Genomic DNA, 23,153 nt, shown 5'->3' on the forward strand with positions numbered 1-23,153 from the left:
CTGTGCTGCGCCTTTGCGAAACCAAACCGCCTATGCCTTAAGCGCAAAAGAAAACAGGCTATCCATCTGCACCCACTGCCTTCCATTCCTCTCCAGCCACCGCTCCACCACACCTTTCAGCGTGCCAAATCTCTCCCTGTTGACCTCCGCCAGTACCTTGATCTTCTCCTTCCTCTCCATGTCTTCCGCCTTGACACCACCGTCCATCTTACTGACACGATCGACGTCGAACAAGGATTGGTAGTATAATAGCTGATTCCAGACGTCACGCTCCTTGATCTCGTAGGTCATTTTGCCCAAGCAATCTCGAGCGAGTCCCTTTGGACCAAGACACCGGTGACCGTAGACGGATATACTACGCGTCCGGTTTGAGCACTGGGGATCGTCGCATACAACGTGACCTGCGTAGTATGAAGCGAGAATTTGGCGGATGGAGGACTCGAGCTGAGCCACCACACTAATGTTCTGTAGTATTTTGCCACAGCCTTCAGCAGGACATTGTATACCACTGTGCGAGATGGTCTGCAACGATGCCGATGTTGGTGATGTCGAAGAGAGGCCTTGGAATGGGAATACTGTCGTACATCCTCGGCAGCGCAGCCAAAGCGGCGAACATGATTGGAAGCGCACAGAGTCTGGAATCTGCGACTCCAGAGGGTGTATTTCGGTGTCTTGTTGTGCGCCTCCTGAAACGGTGCTCACACGATATTTGGAGGTGTCAAGGCCAAGACACGCTGCGAGGAGAGTGATGTTTGTTCCGCTGATGGGCGCGCAGAGACGTTCCACTGGTGGCAGAATTTGCTTGTGGAGGTAGTAGTCAATGTCGGGCTTCAGCTCACTGTCGGCTTTCAAAACTTCGTCAACGGGATAGGCGTTCTTTGCTGCGTTCTCGGCCGAGCCACATGATTCACCTGTGATGATGAAGCTCATGACATCTTTGGCCTTGACGTGTTTACCCTTGGCCTGAAGGCGAAGTGCGACCTGGACAGAGGGCATCGAATTACCGTTGGGATATTCCTTGGGGTTCTTTCCGAGCTGTGTATAGATGGTGTACTTGCGAGCTGGAACGGCGTACTCGCGCATCTGTTTGCTCAGCTCGCGAAGGTGGTTGTGGATCTTCTCAACGACTACTTCAGGATCTTCACCACTAAGTAGGAAGTTGAGCAATTCCCTATAGCATTGTTAGTACACCGTTATATCTACCTCCGTAGGCTGGAGAACTCACGTTGATGTCTCCTTGGACAGAGCACAGTACTCCCTGCGCCTCATGTCGAGACCTTTGACTTCGAGTTTCTCGATGTACTTGCCATCGACAGGGACCATGTTAATGGCAGCATACTTCTTCTTGGCATGCAGTAGGATACGGCGGAAGACGTTGTCGATGTCGATCTCCAAAAGTTTGTAGCTGTCGTTGACTTCTTTCTTGAACTCGTTACCCAACTTCAGCGCATCCTGAATGTTATCGACGTTTGTGTTGATCATGACGGAATCAGTGTCACCATAGATGACGCGCAATGCCTTCTCCTCGGCCATGTCCTTGGTTTTGCGGAGAATCTCACGACCCTTGTATGTCGTGAGCATAGCGAGTGGTCGAGCGTAGAATCGAGACTTGGTGTATCCCAAACATCCGTACATAGAGTTGGCAGTGAGCTTCAGAGCCATTTGCTTGATGTCCCAAGTTGCCAACTCATCCGGAGTGGCATCCTTGGCCTTCATGAGCTTCTTCACCTCGCGACGTCGTGAGACGAGTGTAGCAATGAGGCGCGGTAGGATACCTTGGTCTTGATTTGTAGGGACTTCGGGCACCTTGTCATCATCTTCCGAGAGATCGGCTCGCTCGACCGTGGTGAAGCAAATGTTGAACTCCTGGATGATACTGGGGTAAAGGGAGTTGAAGTCCATGACCAGAATAAACTTGTCGTAGAGACCCTTCTCGGGCTCGAAGACGAGACCACCTTTGAACTTGTCCTTCTTTTTGGCATCCGCACCTTCTTCGCCCTCGGCTGCTTCTTCCTCGGCCTTTACTTTGCTCTTGCCCCACTGTTTATCTGGGCAAATGTACTTGTTCTTGTGGAACTCATGGAGCAAAATGTACTCGTTACGTTCGGCACGAGTTCCACTCAGTGTTCGGGCCCAGGAGTTACCCGCCAAGTTGGTGAGAACCTTGGTGAGCGGAAGCATTTGCACCTTTATCGAGATGGCAGCGATGAAGTAGGCGTCGGCTTGGCAGTGCTTGATGTAGTTGAGGAGACCCTCCTTCGTCGTCGCCCATGTCTTGAGCGCGGCCTCGTTGTCGAGCTCCTCACGTCGCTTGTTGAGCCCAAGCTGAACCATCTCCTCAAGACTCCACGATTGACACTTGGGCATCAGAGACTTTCCGAGATCATTAGCCAGGTCACACAGCAAGCGGCCAGAAGCTAACTGCTTCTCAGCGAAGAAACTTCCGCCACCCTTGCCCATGCTCTTGGGCCAGTCGCTTCTCTTGAGTCGCCCAATGCGGTGCCATCCCGGTGTCTTTTTTTCACGCAGACGGCTTAGCAAGACGCTGTAGTCCACGTCGTCCAAGCGATGTCCGACGAGGACGTCCGGGTCGTGCCGCTGGAACATCGCCATCAGCAGGCTCAGAAGTTCCTGCTCAGTCTTCTTCATGTACATGTTGCCCTTGACCTTCTCCACTTCTTTGTCGAAGCCTACTGGGAAAGCTGCGCCGTTCGGCCGCATAATGGTGAAACTCTTGCACTGCATCTGGTCCACGGGTGTCGTGTCGGTCAAGGAGAAATTGTCGTAGATCATAGCACTGGCGACCAAGATCTCTTGCTTGTTGTCCTTCGCGTTGAAAGTAGTCCGCAGGGAGAGACTCATGAGTGTCATTGGGGGTGCGTCAAGATTGTCCGACGCACTGACGACTGTTATGTTGTTGGGCTTGCTGACTGCAACTTCAAGCTTACACCACGAAGCGTTTGCAACAGAACCAAAGTCGGGAGCATCAATCTTGAGCCAGCATGGTCCCATGACGTTCTTCCAGAGCACGAACTGCTCGAAAAGGGATGTGTTGGTTCCGAAAACGTGAGAAAATGTTTCACCCTTTAGATCAGAGGATAGTGGCATTTTGTCGTATCCATAAAGGAGCTTGAGGTAGTCGGCTTCCTTGGGTATGTCGGCCAACTCGAAGGCGTACTTCCTAGTACACGGCTTAATCTTGTGTAGATTTACGCGGTGCTTGCTCATAATAGAGTCAACCTCGTCTGATACATCGCTCAGGCCAACCTCTTCGTCGGTGGTTACCCCTCTGATGTGACGGTATTCACGGGGTAGGAAATACAGCTTTCGGAGGATGTTATCGACCTTCACAAAGCAACTGACGTAGTTGCCCGACTTCTTGTCCTTGACTTTGCCGAATAGACACAAGCTGCCGTTGATTTCGGTGTAGTCAATCCAGAACATGCGTAAGCTACCATCCTCTTCCACCGCGTCCTGTGGTTGTATCTTGCCCATGCCAGTGGTAGCTGGAGCGGGGCTGCTCATAACGTTGAGCTTGCTTGTGACATCGTTCCAAGAAGAAGCATCGACAGGTGCTGTAGAAGGTGCAACGGGCGAGGAGCTGGCAGGCGTGGGATAGTCTTCTTTCTTGAGCTTTGCTATCGGTCGCCTACCCGCCATGTTGACACTGGTGATTGGCACACCATGATGTGTCGTGGGTTGAGCAACCTCCATGAGGTCATCTTCGTCTTCTTCTTGTTTGATCGCAGGGTGTGCTCTGCGTTCTACGGCTTTGGCGACAGGTGACGATTGTAGTGGGAGGTCGCTCATAGGCTGATCATCGTCGAGTACGGGGAGGTCGTCATCGTCGACGTATGCATTCGTTGCCGGTGGTGTATCTGGCATGTGTGCGTCGGAATCATTGCTTTGCCTTGTAGTCGGAGCCGGTCGGTTCTCCGAGATAGGAGGTGAAAGTACGCGTGTTTTCCGGCGTGCCTCTGTCTTGACGGGTCGCATTCGGTTCGTGGACAAGCGGACGGGGTTTGTGTTCATCTCGCCTAACAGGTCCTCCATGAAGTCCTTGTCGGCGGCGGTGGCAACAGGCTGGGTGCATTAGCATTGAGATTGGGTTGAATGATGCATTCCAGTAGTATACCTTTGCTTTAGGTGCCTTTGCAGCGTTCTTCGCACTGAAGTACTTGCTGATGCCATTGTCGATCTTTTTTCGCTTCTCCTCGTCTTCTTCGCGTTTCCGCTTGGCTATCACGCGTTAGCTGTAAGTCGTGGGTACGCTTGATGATTGGCACCATACCAGCCTTGCCCTTGGCGGGCCGCTCGTCGTCTTCTTCGCTATCCGTGGCAGCATAGTGGTATTGACCCTGTCCGTCATCCCACTCTTCTCTGCCGTCGTCGACGTATCCCTCGCCCTCGTCGCCGACGACGAAGTCGTCTTTGTCCAGTCTTCCCCGCACAATTTTCTTGTACCCCTCTTCGTCGACCTCATCGTACAATTGCTCCTCTTCAGCGACTTCGTATGTGGACAAACGCGTCTTGCCCGCCGCGCGGTTCGCTCGCAATTCGGCTAGTAGGGCAGCGCCAGTCTTCTTCCCTACACGCGACATGATGAATTATAACGTATAAGGTATGCGAGCAAAAAGCGAAGTGAAGAGATTGGGGTATCGGGTGCTGTTCTGGGCGTGTTTGGAGGGCTGGCGGGACGACAGGTTAAAGTGCAGGAGTGACGCGCTAGTACCGTGCACGCGACGCGACGGGCAGTCAATTAAGCGCGCCAAGCCACTACCCGAGTTCGTACAATCTATTACTTGCCCGCTACAATACCCCTTCAACACCCCACCATCATCATGGCGACAGTCTCTAAAGCCCCTCTGGTCTGGATAGACTGTGAGGTAGGCTTGATCGAGATTTGTTGCAGTATTTCGTTGACCCTGTTAGATGACCGGCCTGAACACTGACAATGACACCATCATGTCTCTCGCCGCATTTGTCACTGATGCAGACCTCAACATCCTCGATGAAACTGGCTATGAGGCCATAATACATCACAACAAAGAGCAGCTCGATCTTATGGGCGAATGGTGTACTAGCCATCATGGTCAGTCGGGTCTGACTCAAGCCTGTATCGATTCCACCACCACCGCCGAAGAAGCAGCAGAAGGTCTACTGGCCTACATCAAGAAATTCGTACCTGAACGCCGCACTGCTTTGCTTTCTGGGAGCTCTGTACACGCCGACAAGTCTTTCCTCGTCAAGCAGCCCTACAAGGTTGTCACCGACTACCTTCATTACCGGATCATGGACGTCAGCAGCATCAAGGAGGCTGCTCGTAGATGGGCGCCCAAAGATACTCTCAAGAAGATTCCACGAAAGAAGATGTTACACGAAGCACGTGCAGACATTCTGGAGAGCATTGAGGAAGCGAGGTACTATCGTGAAGCGTTCTTTCTGCGACCAGTGAGCACAACAGAGTCGCTGCAAGAATGAAAGCAGTTCTAGCAGTAGCTTCATAAGACATGCTATTAAAACGACTTGTCGTAACAAACACTCTGTCGTGGGTTTGAACGACCCATAACCGTAGACCTTTGATCTCATTACTGCACATCACCTTGAAAATATTGAGTTGATCTGCCCGTCTTCTCGCTTCAGTCAAAACAGTATCAGCTTCCGTGTTCAAGGGCCAGATGTAAAGGTTGCGATTCCTCATCGCAGGGTATCATATATGCATTGTTTTGTTTAATCAGCACACCGTCAATTCCATTGTGTGCCCGTCAAAAGCACCCTGGATGTCTGCCTTCCGACAATCAACTCATTTCTTCCCAATGCTAAACCCCCTCGTCATGTAATCCGCACTGTTTCCTGCCGACGCTTTATGCTCCGACTTGTTGAACAAACTGTTCACGTTGTCATTCTGAGCCATCTTCCTCCTTTTGTTGCGCTCTTCCTGCTCCTCAAGAACTTTTCGCGTCAATGAGGCTGTGGCAGAGTTCTTGATGCCGTCATTCGCCGTTGTTGTAGATTTTGCTGCAGCCTCCTTCTTTGCCTTTTTGTCTTCGTCTGATAATGACGTTTTCGCAGTGCCGTTCTCGGCGGCGGATGCATCGCCGTGTTTCCGCTTCTTCTTGCTGCCGGGTGCTTTCTTGAGCGCATGTGTCAGGCTCTTTTCCTTCAGAGTCTTCATACGCAGGTTCAATCGTGCGATATCGGTCGCCGCGGTAGGTAGGATAGGTATGATGTCGTTCTCTGCGTACGGTTCGTTGCACTGGAACTGTGTCAGTCATCGCGCCTCAAGTTCAAAAGTCCAGTCGTTGGTACGTACTGTCAAACACGCCCTCTCAGCAACTTCCTTGACGACACTTCCCGCAAATGCATGTCCGCAAGGAACAACATAGACGGCTTTGCTCCCCGGTCCTAGCCTCTCGCCTGTGATCGGGCATTTCCACTTCTCTCCCAAAGTCTTCTGCACCTCACCACCATCTTTCTCCTCGATTTCAAACTTCACCTCCACGACATCTTTCAGCCCCTTGACTCTGTCCCCGAACGTGCCCAGTTCTGAATCTTTCACACCCCCAACCTTCTTCATCTCCGCCTTCTCTGCATCCTCGTCGTCCTTCAGAAGAAACTCAATAATCGAGTCCTTATTGTACAAAACGCCAGCTGCATCTGAGACTACGGGACGAGCGAGAGGTTTGCGCGTGAGAGGATCGGTGGACCAGGCGTATTCTTGTTGTTCGGTTTGCGCCTCCTTGATTTGGGCGGTTGTGAGCGCTTTGGCGGCTTCTTTAACGAGTTCGCTGCGTTTGGGAATCGAGCCACCGTCGTTACCCATTTTGCAGGGCTTGGCTTCAAAAGTAGGTGATCGGGTGTGGACTGATGTGTGAGCGATGGTGGTGAGAAGCCGAGGGCATGCGGCGAAGCGCGGAGGTTCGAGTAGTTTTGGGACGTGCACGTGCCAGCTCAACCATACCTAGCCCTGATGTAATGTACCTAGGTAGGAGAGACTGAGATGAATTGGAGTAACTACACATGTTTTGAAGATTGTATCACCTCTAAACGAATCAATTGCACGAGAAGAGAGACCGAGATCTTGAAGGAAATAATTGTCTTATGCAAGAGAGTAGCGCTATAGTGGTTAAGAAGCAACAATGTCTTAAATGCTATGTGTTTCGACTAGAGGATACAATGGTACTATACAAGAAATTGTAGAATGCTCTTGCTAAGAGGAAACGCCTCGTTGCTGTCGTAGCCTACAGATTGCGTAGCTCTCCCGCTTCATCAACCTTAAAAGATCGGGGTCTCCTCTTTCGTTCGAATGGCTTTGCTGGCCTGACAGGCCGCGAAGGTCTCTCTAGTGGCCTTGTCCATTCCTTCTTCCATGACGGTCGTTCATCGCCTTGCTCGCTTTGCCCGTCTTCTTTCTGCAGATATGCGTGTGGATCGGCCTCTTCCGGTGGCTCTCCACGCACTGTATTTGCCAGCCCACCCTTGAACATTACCCTCTGGATGAACGCGGAGAGCCTGGCTCTCTCTTTTTCAAACGGACTCTTTGACTCCTCAGCAATCAGTTTCGAAAACAATAGCTTATCGTATACGCCCTGTATTTTCTTCAGCGCATCAATGGCGTCTTGTCTCGCTTCGCCCTTCAAGTATTGCGGGCCGCGACGCCCATAATTCGTCTGTCCAGCACCAATGGTCAGTTGAAGACGGATATTCTTCACAAGGGGGTCAAGTAGAGTGAGTGCATCGATAAAATCCGCGCCTGTAGCCAATGGAAACGAGATTGCAAGTCCAGCATACATGGTGACGGTCTTGGGGTCGGCGTCTTCTAGGATCTTGGACATCATTTGCAAGATCTGACCTCCGTTTTTGAGCGAGTTGTGGTTGTTCTTATCGCGGACGCATGTACTCATTGCGATTCTGAATGTACCAGGCGGGGGCGTGATACCCTTGTCCATCATGTCTTGCTGCAAGAGCTGCACTGCCGCACTAGAGGCACGGTTCTGACGGAGATTGCGCAGACGCATGTTGAGGTTGTTCACATCAGCAGTGATCTTATACGTTGTCGGGTCGGTCAAGAGGTCCCAGTATTCCTGCGCGGCCTTGTTCGCTACAATCTTTTGGCATGCTTCTTGGACCAATGACAGCGTGTTGTTGCCCGGTCGCACGTAGATGAGAGGATTTGATACTGCACTGCCGACGCCTTGAGGCGTCAGAGCAAGGAACTCGTCACCACGCGTTGGGGCGTTATCTGGAGAGAGATGGTCGTCATCGATACGGTATTGTTTCGGTACGTTTGGTGCTCGTACGCGCGGCAGGCCAGCATTTTGTCGCTCGACTGAGCCTAATCGAGGAACGAGTCGAGGTATGTCCATTGTCTGCTCCACTAAGGAGAGCACGTCGTCCCAGTCTCGCGGTCGGCTACCAATCAATAGCAATCTTCCCATTGCGCAGACGAGCTCTTCGTCAATAGCCAGATCTGCACGTCGCCATCTCCCCACAATATCTTCCCACATGCGCCGCCCCTCCATAATGCCTCGCTCCTTCCTTGCCGCCGTCTCTTCCTCGCTCTCTCCTTTGGGCGCATCTATCAGCAGATTTTGCCGTATAGCGTTGAGTATGGTGATGTATGTGATGGCATTGGCTGCTGCTGGCCCGTTTTCTGGTATCTTCCCAGCCACACCCCATAAGGCATCCATATCTCCTGCTCTTGCACACACTCTCAGCGCAGCATTCGTGTGCATGATCGATGGCTCGACTCGGGAGTTCGGTGCGAAGAGCGAGTGGTAGATGGAGAGGGCTTTGCTAAGAACGCCGGATGTATGCGCATTCCATGAGAGGCCTCTGAGAAGAATCGTGTATGTGTAGGAGTCTGGGAATTGCGCGCGCTTCTTCATCTGTGACAAGTCAGCATTGCCCCTCATGTCTTCGCGTCGGTCAAGCGTACATCGTTGTAGACCTTGATCGCATCATTGACCCTCTCTTTGGCCAGATAGTGGTCAATGATGTGGTTCCAGCTGACGATGCACTGCATAGAGTGGCTCGCCATGCGCACCAACTGCAGCATCTCTTCCACTCTGTCTTTCTTCAATTCATTCCTCACAAACGTCGCCAGCTCCAGCGGATCCTGCAAGTGACGCAGCTCTCTTTTCCTCCTGTTCCAGTCACTATCAGACATGGACGGGTCTCGCCGGCCGAGCCTCGCTAGATTGGGTGTCTCGTCGTCTGGCTGGCGTGCAGACGACTGTCGCAGCGCTGTAGTTTCCCTCCTCTTCCGGTTCGCCGCGAAGGCCGACTTCTTGAAGTGGTCCTCTCCATCTCGGTTGAATCCGCCTGTTTCGCGCGAAACCGTCAGCCCCTCACTCTCCGCGTTGGTGGCACTGTGCGAGGATAGCAGCCGTTGCTGGTTCGGGTGGAGGAGTGAATTTCCGCTACGACGGAGGCGGTGCGCATTGGCGGCCGGGACATCGAGCGCTTGTATGCATCGCCAAAGACAGGCACGGCAGTTCAGCATCAGGTCGAGAGAGCGGTTTCGTTATGTACAAATGGCGTGGGATGTTCTAGTCTGGAAAAGTTGCCCACTCGGTAGCGCACGATCTCCGGGCCGAACAGGCGGGCACGTGATGACCCGAGACCGGATCGCCCGAACCGAAGAGGAGCCTCATCTGTGTACTCGCGTGCTACTCAAGACGGCGTTAGCACATTACCAGGCCTGCCGCTATGAACCGCGCCGCCTCCAGCACGTCCACTCCGCACGCGAAGAAGCAACCCAGCCTAGGTCAGACTTCCCGCGCCACTCTAGCAGCAAACCATGCCTACCGCCAACAAGGCTGAACCTACACTACGCGCCTCCGAGCCTCTGGAGCCGAATCAACGCTATATCGCGGGAGCCAGAGCCAGCCAGGCGCACCACCATCATAGGGCTTACTTTGATCCTTCCCTTCTAACCCCAGTGACCTAGCAAGCAAGCAAACTAACACTGCCGCATAATATTTGGCGTACGGCAGGGTCTGATGCTAGCGCAACACCGGCCATTGAGTACACATGCGTCTCGACCTATGTTTCCGTTTTGTTTACTAACACCGCTGTAATCTAGCAACATCGGACACTCGTCGATATCATACACAAGTAATGCTCTTCCATCATCATCGGTGAGATGAACATGCATACCGAGCACCAGAGAATCTGCCCTTTCACAGCAGAGCCCGACATGGCGGGATCAGGGCTCAAAAGGGCCATCATGTAGGTAAGCCTGGTAGTCGGCTGTTTACGTGCTACGGGACCCGTACGTCTGGCATCTGTTGCAGGGAGGATTGCGTGATTAGTTTCGTGCGAGGCGACGCTGGCATTGTATGGACGGGAATTTGCGCCGCTGTTGCTTGTGTCCTGTACGAGGCGAGACTGCTGTGCCTGTGCTGCGTGTGAGGTGGTTGCTGTTGTTATGGGTGCTCGGAAGCGGTGCACAAGACAGATCCGTCTGCGGCCACCGTTTATGACCTGAACGGTCTATCATGTGCATCTGCAACCCCACGATTGGTAGGCGGGCGTCCTCACTTGCCTTGTCGCGTTGTCTTACGAACAAAGATCCAACGGTGGCACAGCGCCAGTAGATGCACGCCCACATCCAGGACCCTCGTCCCCTCGTGGCATCGGGACCGAATCCTTCAGCCCAGGCTACTGCTGTGTAACATGTGCTACCCAGCCCTTGACACGTCCATGCCTTAACCAGCAGTAGTAGCACAGCGAGCGCATGCACACCATCCTGCTAGTTTCCGCCGTCAGTCATGGACTGGCGGCGCCGTTTATGTCTGCCACGCCAGCCAGCGCCTGCCACTCCCCTGGCTAGCTTGCAAGCCCGCTACCTACCCCAGTGCCCTTTGCAACGGCGCGCCCAGAAAACAACCCAAGGGCCAGCGCTCGGAGCAACAGCGTAGTTTAATCGGACAACGGTCTGATGTGCCACTAGGCGGCGATCGTGCAGATGCGTTTTTGTGAGATGCTAGCGTGGCGATGGTAATTCCTAGGCGGCTTCGCGTTGAATGTACGCATCTCGATGTGCATAGTGTGCGGAAGTCGCTGCGATAATCATCGACGTCGCCCATGCTCAGCTTCTTTGTTGAGTTGCTCATCCCGGCAATTTGCTGCAGAATTTTCTTTCCTTTGGCGCGGCGGTTTGCCGGTGAGGGACCCAGAAAGAGGCGTCATCACTCATGCGCATTCGGATGACATTGCCCAACACGCTCACCATCGGAATCTTTGACCCAGCGTGCCGCGGCAGGAAACAGTCAATGCGCCACCGTTCTCCAAGAGTGAGCTTGCTTTTTGTCTGTGGAGAAGAGTGTGTGGAAAATTTCGCCAGCCATTCATCGAATGCATCTCTCCTGCCCCCGGCGGACCGTTTGTCAGGGCGCGAACGCTCGCATGACCAAGCAAAAGTGATCTGAGGATTGCTTCGTGTAATCGTAATCGATGACACGGAGTAACAGGCCATACGCCCCTCCCCTCTTATTCTCGGTAATATTGAACAGCGAATATGCACTCTCGCCGTCCTATCAGCGCTCACGGCGGCTGTCTCTCGTTACACAAAATCGCCCACAGGCACACTTACTGCACGCGAGACGACCACGGGCATACACCTCCCATCGACACACCGAGCGTCCGCTTGTGACGCTGTCCTCGCATGCAAATTCAGAGTGCCATGTCGGCATGCAATTAATATATTTTGACTATACAACTATCATGCAGCCATAATTCCTTGTGCCATTCCCACTCACATTCCGCTCCTTCCCCATTCGATACGAAGAGTGTGCCTCAGAATTCAGTCGAACCCGGACGGTACTTTCCACTTACCCTGAATACGAGCCTGCCCTCGTCCTTGTGGTAGGTGTGCTATGCGTCATCACCGGCGTAATACAACCTGCCTCCAACTATGTTGCGACATGGCGATGTGTAATCGATTGGCTGTTCGCGTTCAGATTATTCTACATGACACCCCTGCCCCGGGCGAATCAGCACGTAGGTCGGAGCCAGCAAAATAAGTCGTGTACTCGAGTGAGGTGACACTTGAGAAATTCGCGGTCAGTCTTTGAGCATTTGTGGTCTGATACCTCGATGCAATCTGAATCCGAGACGGGGGGATGCTCGGGCAGTTCAGTGATCTTGCAGTGTGCGTACGTGGCGGCAGGCATGCGAGTGATGGAGTGAGGAGCTGATCATCGCTGCGAGGGCATGGATATGCATGTGGTGCTAGAGCCTTGGAGTATAGAGTAGCGAGGCACGTCCTGTAAGTCCCAGCTATCGATGGTAAGCCTTGAAACACGCACAGACGCTGGTATGTCTAAAGTACGTCCAAAATAATGTGGTCTTGCCACGGAGCACCTGCGCATCAATCATGAACTGAATGAGACATGCAGACAGTCGGGCAAGTACGGCGACAGTGCAGTACAAGGCACGACGTGATATAGACGTACACGGCAATGTCTTGGTTGGGGAACGGTACGCTTCAGTCACAGCGTCATCTTACCGCACCCTCTGATTAGCTTCAAGCAGAACCGTCTGATCATGCGACTACGCATCATGCGAAGTACACGATACCGAGTTGGAGGCGGAAGCCGGCGGGTAGTATCATGGTGACTCGGAGTCAACTTCACATTGGTTTGTTCCACGTTGCCTGTGCGAGGACACAAAAGCGGGAACAGAGGCTCCAGTGATGCCCAGCGATTTGTCGAGAAAGATCACACGATAAGCGAAACATGAGAGCAAAAACGTGATTAGATGAAGAGTAATAGGTAGATTGTTTCTTGTTTCAAACGCCGTTTTGCATGCAATCGTTCTAGCCCTCAGTGTGAAAAGGTCTGTCCTCGCGATTTTGGAATGCCTCTTGATGTGATGGAAAATGAGAGGAAAACCGACAACGCAACCTGCATAACGTGTGTTCGAACAGTTATCCCCACCGTCACTTCCGTGGTATCTCTTGACACATTGTAGTAACTCCCCAACATCGACCGTTAGACCAGTTTCAGACCGAGCGTCGGTGCTGAAGTAACCTCCATTGTGAACACAACCAATTAGAAACATACAGCCGCCACCAAATGGAAATGCAAGCACCGCCCCATAAGAAAGATGCTGAAACTATTGCATAGGCTTGCAACATGTAGGCAAAGAACCACCGTAAGGAGAGTCGTCAAGACTCGCTTGCTCTATGCGACGGAACAAGCGAGTGCGCTTTTGGTATACCTGAATCTTGACCATCTTAATTGTCTTCAAACAGGTAATCGAAGGGGTCGGGTTCTAGACTGGCAGGACGTTCCTAGTGGTTCTGCTGGTACATTTGCGGGTTTTGTCCGTAGGGCGACTGGGGGTAACTGCTGTTGTTACTATTTGGACTGTTGTACGCATTGCTGTTGGGGGTGGCATACTGAGCCATGCCCTCGGGAAGACCTGGACTCTGCGTGCCGTACTGAGGAGCGGTGCTGTTGCCAGAGGCTGCAGGTTGGTACCCGATGGGGGGAAGCTGGGGATGTTGAGGAGGTTGACCAGGGACGCCGACAGCCTGTCGCATCTGTCCATAGACAGGTGCTTCGGGGGCGCCTCCTTCGTGAGCGCGCTGCTGCACGTCGGCGCGGTGTCGCTCTTCGTCGGCTTTGCGTGCAGCCTCCTCCTCCTTCTTCTTTGCTTTCCATTCCTTTCGGATTTCCTTGAACTCTGTAAGGCTAAGTTAGCATTGTATATCAGAAGTGTTAAGACGCCAAGAGAATTAGGCATGGGTCGACAGCTATTAGCTTCCGTCATCAGAAGCTACCCAGTGCAGCGGGGACACGACCATTATGGCGCTGCGCCAGCACGATCCCAAGGGCCAACCTAGCGCACTAGTTTTGCAAGGGCCACAACTACAACAGCAATTGATGTCCCATGTAATGAAAAGAACGTACCTTCAGGAGTGCGCTTTGCGCCGTGCGACTGCATTGTGACGTGCGCATTCAAATGGTTCAAAGTACCGTATGCTTTCTCGCAGCCATTCCATCCGCATTTGTACATGCGTTCAATTTCTTCGTATCGCCGACGTGGTCGCTTATGTTGTTGTGCGCCAGGAATGGGTACAAATGAGTATACTGTGGACAGCGGATGCCCGCCCTGGTTATGCTGGTCAGTTCAAGGGTTCGACCACGTTGTGACAAACGAGTAGCGCAACAACAAGCGCATGCGACGCATGCCGGCTAGTTGGTTGAAATGCGAGGCTAGATTTACTTACAGTGGGTGGTCGCTGGACTGGGGAGACCATTGCAGGCGCAGGCGGCCCTGAAGTCGCAGGATGCCCGTAGTGCATACCTGGCTGAGGGTAGTGGCCTGCCCATTCAGGTCGCGAGGGATACCCCATGGGAGTTTGGGGCTGCCCTGGATAATGCTGCATGTCGTGGTGAGGTGTGTAAGGCGAGTATTGCTGCTGGTGGCTTGCATATGTTGGGCTCGTCTGCGCGGCGATTGATGGATCTATAGGAACATCCGAGTCAGACTTGAGTTGTTGTGGTGATTGATGGCCATTTGCTTGACCATCTGGGAGAGGCATTGACGGACTCTGTTGTTGCGCCATACCACCGGGAGCTTGCCCTTGAGCGCCGGGTTGATACGAACGTTGAATGTAATCCGGAAACGACCCTGATCGAGCCGACGAAGGGTTCAGACTGTAGTCTGAATTGGGGGTGAGGTTGGAGGAGCGAGGGTCTGGTCCCGGGGGAGGGTATTGCGCAGCAGATGCTTGATCTGCAGAGGTTCCCTCAGAAGCTGATTCAGGAAAGGTTGGGTAGGGCGAGCTCAAACCTGACTGCGGGTAGTCTGCTTGCCGTGCGTCCATAGACTGTGTAGATTGGCGAGGTGTCGAGGGTAGCTAGGCTCTAAGCTGAGGTTGGATGGTTGGATGCGTGCGCCCACGAGGAGGGATGGCTGCAGAGATATGTCCGTCGCAAACCGTCTTCGGATGATTTGCCGCGGTCTGTGGAAGACAGGCAGCTAGGGCGTATAAAGACGTAGCCTCAGTCGAGCCAAGAGAAGCACAGCCAGAAAACCGGAGAAGCAATGTGGTCAGGCCGTGGGTAGCGTGGAAGTTAAACGCGGATGATTTGCAGACGGTGTGGTTTCCACGACGCCCAGGTGGAGGACAAGCAGTTCGGCAAATATGCACCGTCGAAAAGATAACGCACGGAAGGCGCAAGCTCGAGGACACCGGGGCAGGGGAGCAGGTTAGCGGGAAGAGATCTCTCGAATCGCGGAGCAGTTGGCGCGGTGCAGAGTGAAGTGCAACGCAAAGGTTACACAATCGGTGCTAGTGGTTGACGAGCTTGCGCTGCGGGTCTGCTGGGGCGAGAGTGAATTTGGAACACAGCTAGTGACAGCGCGACCTAAAGGCCTTTTAGACTGGGTGGCGCGCGACGTGGATTGGCCACCAATGGATCGGCCTGGAGGGACTGACGGCTTACCCAGCAGGCGTTAGCACACCAGATGAGGTAACGGACGGCCGTAGCGGCGAATACAGGGGGGCCAGCCTGGTCGGTAAAGCCGAGCCGTGACAATGGGAATGGTTACTGTTCTGGGTTGAGTGGCTAGGACAAGGTTGGGATGGCGCGAGCAGCAGAGTGTGGGACGCTGGGCTGCTCGAGGGTGGGCAGGAGGGGCGTGCGGGTCCGTATAGAAGTGGCGCTAGTGACGAAGAAACCGGGTTGGGGTGAGCTTGTTCGCCGAGGGTGAAAGGGTGCGCAGGCGGCCACAGAGAGGGCTGCCGTGGATGCGCGTCGCTGACTGGCTCCGCAGCCACTGATGGGGCAAGAAACACAGTCGGCCCGTTGGGAAATCGATGACTGAAGGTTTCGCTCAGACTCTGGTTCTCGCAGCACTCTTGCTTCCCAGAAAGCTCAACTAGGCCGAGCGAGCCGAGCGATCAGCTCCTGGCCGGACAGCGGGCTTCCGTGCAGTCTACAGTGTCGAGGCAGCGCAGTCCCGGCACGAGAGCAGAGGTTGCTCGTCGGAAGCGCGCGCGCACCTGCTCCACGGAAGTGGACCGTCAAGGGTGGGCGATCTGGTGCCGTCTCTTACGGGCCCAAGTGACTCGCGGCGTGGCAGGACAGGCAAGACAGCTGGTGCGTATGGGCAGAGGCTGTGGGGTGCCTTAGTGACGAACGCGCCGGGAGAGCGGCGATCGTCTTGCTGGTGGCAGTTGCACGTGTAGCAGCGCTGAGGCGTGCGACTTGGTGTGCCTGGGGTCGCGAGCTATCGCCGGTGACGGCAGCGTTAGAGCCAGGTACCGGTCGCGCTGGTGATGATGGATGAGCTGGGTGAGATTCGCGATGTAGGCTAGAGTGAGGGCTAACGCAGAAGCTGGTTAGACACCAGAGTGGCAGCCGCTAGTGAGAAAAATAGTCCGACAGCTGCTGCACGGGCCCCTCTCCGCTGACTAAACTGACGTACTGACCGCCCTTTGCACCCGTTTGCACGCTGCAGGCCTCAGCAGCCCCGGCACGCAGCCTCGGCTTCTGCCCATGTCGTCGCCGCCGCGCGCGTCCTCGTGGTGCTGTCGCGAGACGTGCAAAGAAGATGCGGCCATGTCTTGAGGCTGAAAGCTAGCTCGCCGCGCTAATGGCGGCATGGTACAGTCGCGCGAGGCCTAGTACCCAAACCACGTTAGGGGAGCCTCGAGCTATACACGACACTTCACACAACACCTGCGCAGCTGCTCTCTCCAGCATCACCGCCGCCGCCCAAAAGTTCTGCCCACGACACCCTCACCACACGGCCGGGCAATTGCGGGCCTCGGCAAGAGCGGCCTGCAAAACGTCTGTCTGCATGCGAATATTGGACACGGCACAGACCTCGAGGAGCGGCAATAATGCCCAATGCGTCAACGAGAGCGAACCCCCAAGCGACGTCTCCAGTGCGGTGTGTGAAGGTGAAAAGCAACTTGCCACGATTACCCGCCGCCGACTTTTCGGTCCGTGGCCGTCATTGCTGGCTCTCGTATGGCCTGCTGCGAAAATGAGAGCTCTGCCATGCCTCTCGCAGTCTTGACGAGCATCGCATCGCGGGTCCAGCAACACACGCAGCCAATCCCTGGCTTCCTCCCATCCCGCCTTTTGGCTGACGGAGAGCTGACTTGTCCATCACGGATAATCGTCATCAACTGACACGATTGCCCACACCAGCGGTATCAGCCCGAGAGTTTATCCTCTCGCCGCGGCTGCCATGATAGGCACGACTCTGCAGCTGTTTGAAATGCCCCCCCTCTGCTCTCGCTCTTATTTCCGCTTTCGCAGCATCAAATCTCAGCGCATCTGGGAGCGTGACTTTTTCCACGATGATGTTTGACCCTTGCACATCCGTCAGCAGACCCAAGATTGCTGCGTCTACCCACGTTATCGGGCGTATATTCCGACCTTACTATTTCCTTGCGTCTGCTTGGCCTCGAGCGCACGAAAACGTCGGCTAGCACTGTATCTCGCTGCTGTCAGCTTGCGAAAAGTGGGCCCTGGCTCTTCGTGTATCTTTGCTTCTGCACGCTGCAGTGTGCGAGTCTCGGCAGCCGTGCAGCACTGTGGACTGCCGCCGTCCTCGTCATGTCCATCACATCGCATTGCATCAGCGACGTGGCCTGCCGCCACTCCACTACTCATCAAAAAGAGTCGTGCGCCCCTTGAACAACAATGAACATCTCCAAGATATGTCCAATTCAATCTTGAACGGTGTATGCCTGATCCGGTTGTCGGCATCCGATGAGCCCTGGCCCCAGCCACCTCTCGCATGCCCACGGCCCTCCCTGCAATCGCCCACTCCGTGTGCTCGTCATCGATGTTTTCAACATGATCGTTGTGGAAATGGCGGTTACAATGCGGATTGTTTCGTGCCCCCAATAGCATATGAGCTGCTCGTCCACATTCGACGTGATTGGACATGCACAACCAAGACTGATCGGACCCAGGATCATACGAGCAGAAGCCGCTAACTATCGCACACACGCCGTCGAACGGGAGCGGGAGGTAATCTCGATCACAGCGCGAACACCACGCCGCGAGTAGACTATGTCAACTTCAGACTCTTGGTGCTTCTACCTCCTTGCACAATGTTCTAGCGTGATAATTGCAGCATTAAGGCGTTTCCCAAGTCCATCCCAGCACCACCGTCGAGGTGGACCAGCTAATGCCATTGAAACAGAACCAGGATTTGCGGTGTCAAAGATGCCGCTGAGGACACCACATGCCGCGCAGTACTCAGCCGCTTGAAAGTGTGATAGAGGACGTATTCTTAGCCACGGCTAATGTCTGGCACTCCTCGTATCCAGGAACGCTCTCATCTGCTGGTGGAAGTTGGGCGAGCGGGTGACACTACAAGGGCGGCCCCTGCCCACAACACGAAGTGGGTCTGTGGCTGTTCCACGTCTTCGGTTGAATAGATCCGCCGCACTGCTCTCACGTGGCTGGAACAGTACGGAAATGTCCAAGCCAGGTGAGCGATATATTTTCAGTCATGGCAGAGGAGGTTGGCGAAAGCACAGAGTCCACGCAAACCACAGGTCACAGTATGCGGGTACTATACTGGCCGACTTCAAGGCCGACCAGGAATCTTGGTAACTGTCAAACCAATGTCATTGCTGCATCTTGATGCACACACATACGCATCAGCTGCCCGTGTCCGAAAATCTTCGCATCTCTCGTTAACTGACACGCGGCATTGCGCGCAGCCCAGCGGGATACCTTCCGTCCATAAATTGAGGTAGCGGAGGCGACTTCCACATGCCACCTGCAGCGCTGTAGTCATGGGCCTGGATGCATGATACCCTTGTTACAGAAACCTTGGACCTCTGCAATTCTGCACAGTCTCTCCCCACTGCAACCCACCAGCAGTCTTGGGGTCGGCATCTATGAGCTTGCACTAGCCTGATCATCAGGTGATTCTCAGTCTCGCCAGGTGCTAAGGTAATATGGCGAAGTAGACGTGCGTGGCCATGGTGGTGGTGGTGAAATGCACACATGCACGTCAATAGCTAGGCGTGTATATGATGCTGTGTGCGACGTCGGTGCGAACTCCGGATCACGCTGCTCCCGGGGTCGCACAACGCCCTGTAGCGCCTTCCTTCTTCAGTAACCCGCGCTTTTGCAACTTCCTCTCATCACAACTGTAAACATGTCCCCTAATCTCCCCGATTCGCCTTGGCCTGCTCTGGACCACGTCCACTGTTCTTCGCGATGCTCCCTCGTCTGCAACATCGAAACCTTGGTCATGACATAGTTCTGCATTTCCCAACCCACTTTTGTTTGGAAGGCCCATACTAAACCATTGGCCGTATTACCCGACACACCATCTACGGCATTGACAACGGCCATGCGCATGCCAGCACTCCGGTTTCTGCGGAATCATGGCCCACCCCGTTTGGTAATGTAGGTGCACCCGAATCACGATCTTGTTTGACAAATAATGCTTCTTCAACAACCCTACTTAGTTGCCCGCGGGAGCTGCGCCCAGAGCCACCGAAGAATGGCCGACGTTGGAGCCCGCAGATCGTCTCTGCCTCCTTGTCTCGATGCGACATGGCGTGAGCTTGGCCTGCACGCTGTGCCTCATCCCAGTCGTCACCTGCATTTGCTCCAGGTCTCTCTTCCTCGTCTGTTCTTTCCCTACCTCCTCCGCCCATGACTACGATGCCTTAGCGGATCTGAGCGCTGCCTCGAACGGACATCTTCACTGTTCAGCTGTTCCGACTTTCTCCACATTCCGCTCTCTGCAAATCTTCCCGACCCCGAGTCAAGAAAGGCATCCGACACACTTTGTGGAAGCACTGTATCCGATGGCCAGGCGACAGGGTCGGTCCTATCCAACCCATGAAAACGCAGTCATGAGATGCATGTCTGTCGGCATCTACCCGCTACAAGTTGGCGCGAAGGTTTCTGACGACTGTCCCCAGCCCCCCGTACTTGGAACACGTCGAGTCCCCGTCGAAAATCGATAAAGCTTGTTGTGTGTTAGTTTACAAATGTGCACGATGAAACGGAGTCTAAAGCTGGGCCGCCAATTCGCCGGGCAATAGCGCGATCTAGTTCCAAGAAGCGGTTTTCTGGTTCAGCACAAGGCTCATGCGTTCCAGTACGTAGTTAGTGGCCGGCGACCTGTCACCCACTGCCCGAACTACAGTTCGTGCAAATGCCTCTTGCATGAAAGAACACGAAAGCGAGCTGCGTCATGGGGCTTTGGCTTTGTCGAGCCACATCTTCCCTGCTATTGGTGTTGCCATCGTAGCAGCAATCGTCTCTTGCGGCGCTTGGGTCTTGGTTTCGGTGACAGGGATGCCCAACCTTTACATCCTATGGCCTTGCTGATCTTCATGGGCTTCGATTGTGCGGAGTTCAAACGAAAGGATCTGCCATAAGACACATTCCAGATCTGGTGAACCTCGGGACAGTCTCACCTTGCGGTAATTATTGCAGGGCACATCCACAGCAATCTCGAACAATCCAACGAAACCCTCAATGGACATCGCCGTGCTCGCCTCGGGACGGTCATCTGCAGTCGGGCTACCTTCCGTGGGTAGCTGTTTCCGCGGAAAACCTGTAAGTCTTGTCACCAACACGACGATGATGATGATGATGATGTCCATACCCGGCTCCACCGGGAGACACCTGCTGGGCGCAAATGTGGTAGTCAGATTGCTTTCTTGGCGTTGTAACATCTGGACAATGACGCCCCATTGTCAGACAGCGAGTAATTTGCTGCACTCTGACGTTGCACTCGATCCCGCTACTGCACGACACCGAAACTAGACCGCGACTCACAGTCAGACGTGGGGCATTGGCAAGCGCTTCTCAGGATTTGCTTTCGCTTCCATGGATGGTATCGATCCCCTAGAAAGACGTCTACACTTGTAGTCCGTCCGTTGCGTTCCTCCCGCACGAGCGGATCATCCGCTCCTTGAGAACGATCGCATCTTGCGCCATCGCAGCGATCACTGTCCGGTCAGCGGCCGCTCCCTGCCATCATCTCCATGCTCAATCTGCCTCGCCGTGGTCTTGGCTTTTACTCTGTCTCGGCTCTATTCTTTACGACGTCTATCACTTGGGGTGTCACTAGGTAAGGTGCTATAGACCAGTCCATACATGCGCTTTAGATGGCGAGGTTGAAACCACTCCAGTGTCCTAATTATCCTTTCCTCTCCTAGCCCAAGGTACAAGTATGAATAGATGTATCGTCATATAATGTATCGACACGGTTGCCTAGATAGTGCGCATCCAGTCTTTAGGTGGTTATCATCCGGGACGTCCCGGGGACGCGTCTATCCTACGGCGAGGAAGCACCGAGTGTTCCGTCTCCCCTTCATCCACCTGAGCGTTTCCATATTAGCTCTGTATTATCTCTCGATAGTACTACCGTGGTCTCTCTCATCGAGTGACTAGTTTGGTTGATATGATTATTGGGCAGCTCAAACCGACTGTTATGTTCATGTACGTACACGCGTACTCATTATTATTCGTCTCACCGTGTTCACTCTTCCTGGAAACTTTCGTCATGTATACGCTTCAAAAACCCCATAACCACACTTACTGTACAATCGATTTTTCCTACTGGAGAGTGCGTGCGACCGGGATCAACGATCGCATGCGTCGCTTGAAGGCCCTCGAATGTCTATCATCAACGCCTTCCTGAGGGTATTTCAGGGGTGAAGCCTGCCCATCGGTATACAAAAGGTTGTAGTACAAAAACTCCGGTATAATCGTCAGCGTGAGTGAGTGCGTGGTTCTGCCTGAAACCCTGCATACATGTGAGTTTATGATGCAGACAATGGCACCTCCCAGCCTCCTCAAGCTTCATGGTCTATCGAGCTATCTTTTCCGTTCGCAATATTCATGCCGGTCTTCATGAGCGCCCAAGCAAGAGATGTTGTTCTAGCCTTCACCCTCTGACCACAAGGTCGTGTGTTGGGTGACGATGTTCTGGTACGTCAGTCATGTTTTCTCGCTACCACTTTTTCTGTGTCTTGCTCACCAAACGACCAGAAGTCCTTACTTCTAGATCCTGAAGCACGACACATGAGTCCAGAAACTTCTTGTAGCTCCACAATAAAGTGATGCGTACCAGACACCGACAACTAATGAGTAGAGGTATTGGGCAGTCGCAGTGGGGCTGGGGCCACGTTGAGGCTATGCATCGCTGTTCACGACCCCGTATCCGAAGGCAACCCCGAGCCGAAGATAATGACCAGTGTCCCAAGGGAATAGTGATGAGTGCGCATGAATTTCACCATGAACCTCATTCCCGCAGCAACTGCCGCGTGATGAACCGTGGACGCAATTCCAAATCTTTTCGAGCGCAGTTGAAGGGTTCACGGTGATAGCTTAAAGAGGGCAACGGGTCTGCTCGTACTGCGGGTAGACACTGCTTATCGGCATAAAGAGCCGGTGAGAATACAGTTCTCAAGCGAAAGATCGCACAGTGGAAAAGTGTATGTACAGCATGAATGATGCGTCAAGAATACTGCGATCGAACATGACCTGATTGCAAACTGAAGTAGTTAATGATATAATCATACACCCTCATATCGTGTCTACAGATAAGCCTCGACATAATTCCAACGTAGTAGATGTACATCGCCTCTCTAAACAAAACATCCATGATGTTTCTTCAGGAAGGGTAAAGCAAGCTTTTGGGTGACTGCATATGTACTCGTCTTCTTCGTTGCTATCATAGGTACGCCTGTAAGGCACAAATTTCTGTATACAAGCAGAGCAGCAACATCTATAAGTCCTTGTTTACAATAATAGATCGACGGTCTCTCAAGTATGCATCTGATCCAACGTACTGTCTTAGGCTGTGTTGTACTATACAACAAAGTCATACAAACAAACATGACATTATGCTCCACCGTCTCGCTACAAAAGCAACCTGACTCCATATACTTATATAGCACCACATTGACGTATACCCCTCCATCACTAGCTTGCAATGATCTTTAATTGCAAAAATTAGGATACAGATTGGCTTGGGTGCAAATACCTCTAAGTTGCGCTGTTTACCCGCTCTATCTAGCCAACGTATCTAGTCGGAATACGTGGTCGTCTTCTTAGTGCACATTGTGATCTCACCAAGCGTGCCCATCCATTTTCCATTCTTCCGATGATCTATTTCCTCCTCTC

General features: G+C 53.4%; 5 protein-coding genes across 5 annotated transcripts; 1 reads left to right on the forward strand and 4 right to left on the reverse strand.

The window, feature by feature from the left end:
- Window positions 1–30: 30 nt before the first annotated feature.
- J4E93_000318 (uncharacterized protein) lies at window positions 31–4,601 on the reverse strand (the record flags this gene model as incomplete). Its single annotated transcript, XM_049338279.1, has 4 exons — window positions 31–1,171; window positions 1,226–4,083; window positions 4,136–4,239; window positions 4,292–4,601. The coding sequence occupies 4 exons, from the start codon at window positions 4,599–4,601 to the stop codon at window positions 31–33; spliced, it is 4,413 nt and encodes a 1,470-aa protein (XP_049204164.1).
- Window positions 4,602–4,841: 240 nt separating this feature from the next.
- Window positions 4,842–5,481, forward strand: J4E93_000319 (uncharacterized protein; the record flags this gene model as incomplete). The annotated part of the gene is made up of 2 exons (XM_049338280.1): window positions 4,842–4,886; window positions 4,933–5,481. The coding sequence occupies 2 exons, from the start codon at window positions 4,842–4,844 to the stop codon at window positions 5,479–5,481; spliced, it is 594 nt and encodes a 197-aa protein (XP_049204165.1).
- A 322-nt stretch (window positions 5,482–5,803) lies between these two features.
- Window positions 5,804–6,823, reverse strand: J4E93_000320 (uncharacterized protein; the record flags this gene model as incomplete). Its single annotated transcript, XM_049338281.1, has 2 exons — window positions 5,804–6,256; window positions 6,314–6,823. The coding sequence occupies 2 exons, from the start codon at window positions 6,821–6,823 to the stop codon at window positions 5,804–5,806; spliced, it is 963 nt and encodes a 320-aa protein (XP_049204166.1).
- A 418-nt stretch (window positions 6,824–7,241) lies between these two features.
- Window positions 7,242–9,505, reverse strand: J4E93_000321 (uncharacterized protein; the record flags this gene model as incomplete). Its single annotated transcript, XM_049338282.1, has 2 exons — window positions 7,242–8,888; window positions 8,939–9,505. The coding sequence occupies 2 exons, from the start codon at window positions 9,503–9,505 to the stop codon at window positions 7,242–7,244; spliced, it is 2,214 nt and encodes a 737-aa protein (XP_049204167.1).
- Window positions 9,506–13,300: 3,795 nt separating this feature from the next.
- Window positions 13,301–14,842, reverse strand: J4E93_000322 (uncharacterized protein; the record flags this gene model as incomplete). Its single annotated transcript, XM_049338283.1, has 3 exons — window positions 13,301–13,695; window positions 13,923–14,124; window positions 14,243–14,842. 3 exons carry the CDS (start codon window positions 14,840–14,842, stop codon window positions 13,301–13,303), a joined length of 1,197 nt encoding a protein of 398 aa, XP_049204168.1.
- Window positions 14,843–23,153: the final 8,311 nt, after the last annotated feature.

The sequence above is a fragment of the Alternaria ventricosa genome, assembly GCF_023758065.1.
Source record: "Alternaria ventricosa strain BMP 2768 chromosome Unknown scaffold_1, whole genome shotgun sequence".
Taxonomy (NCBI): Eukaryota; Fungi; Ascomycota; class Dothideomycetes; order Pleosporales; family Pleosporaceae; genus Alternaria; species Alternaria ventricosa.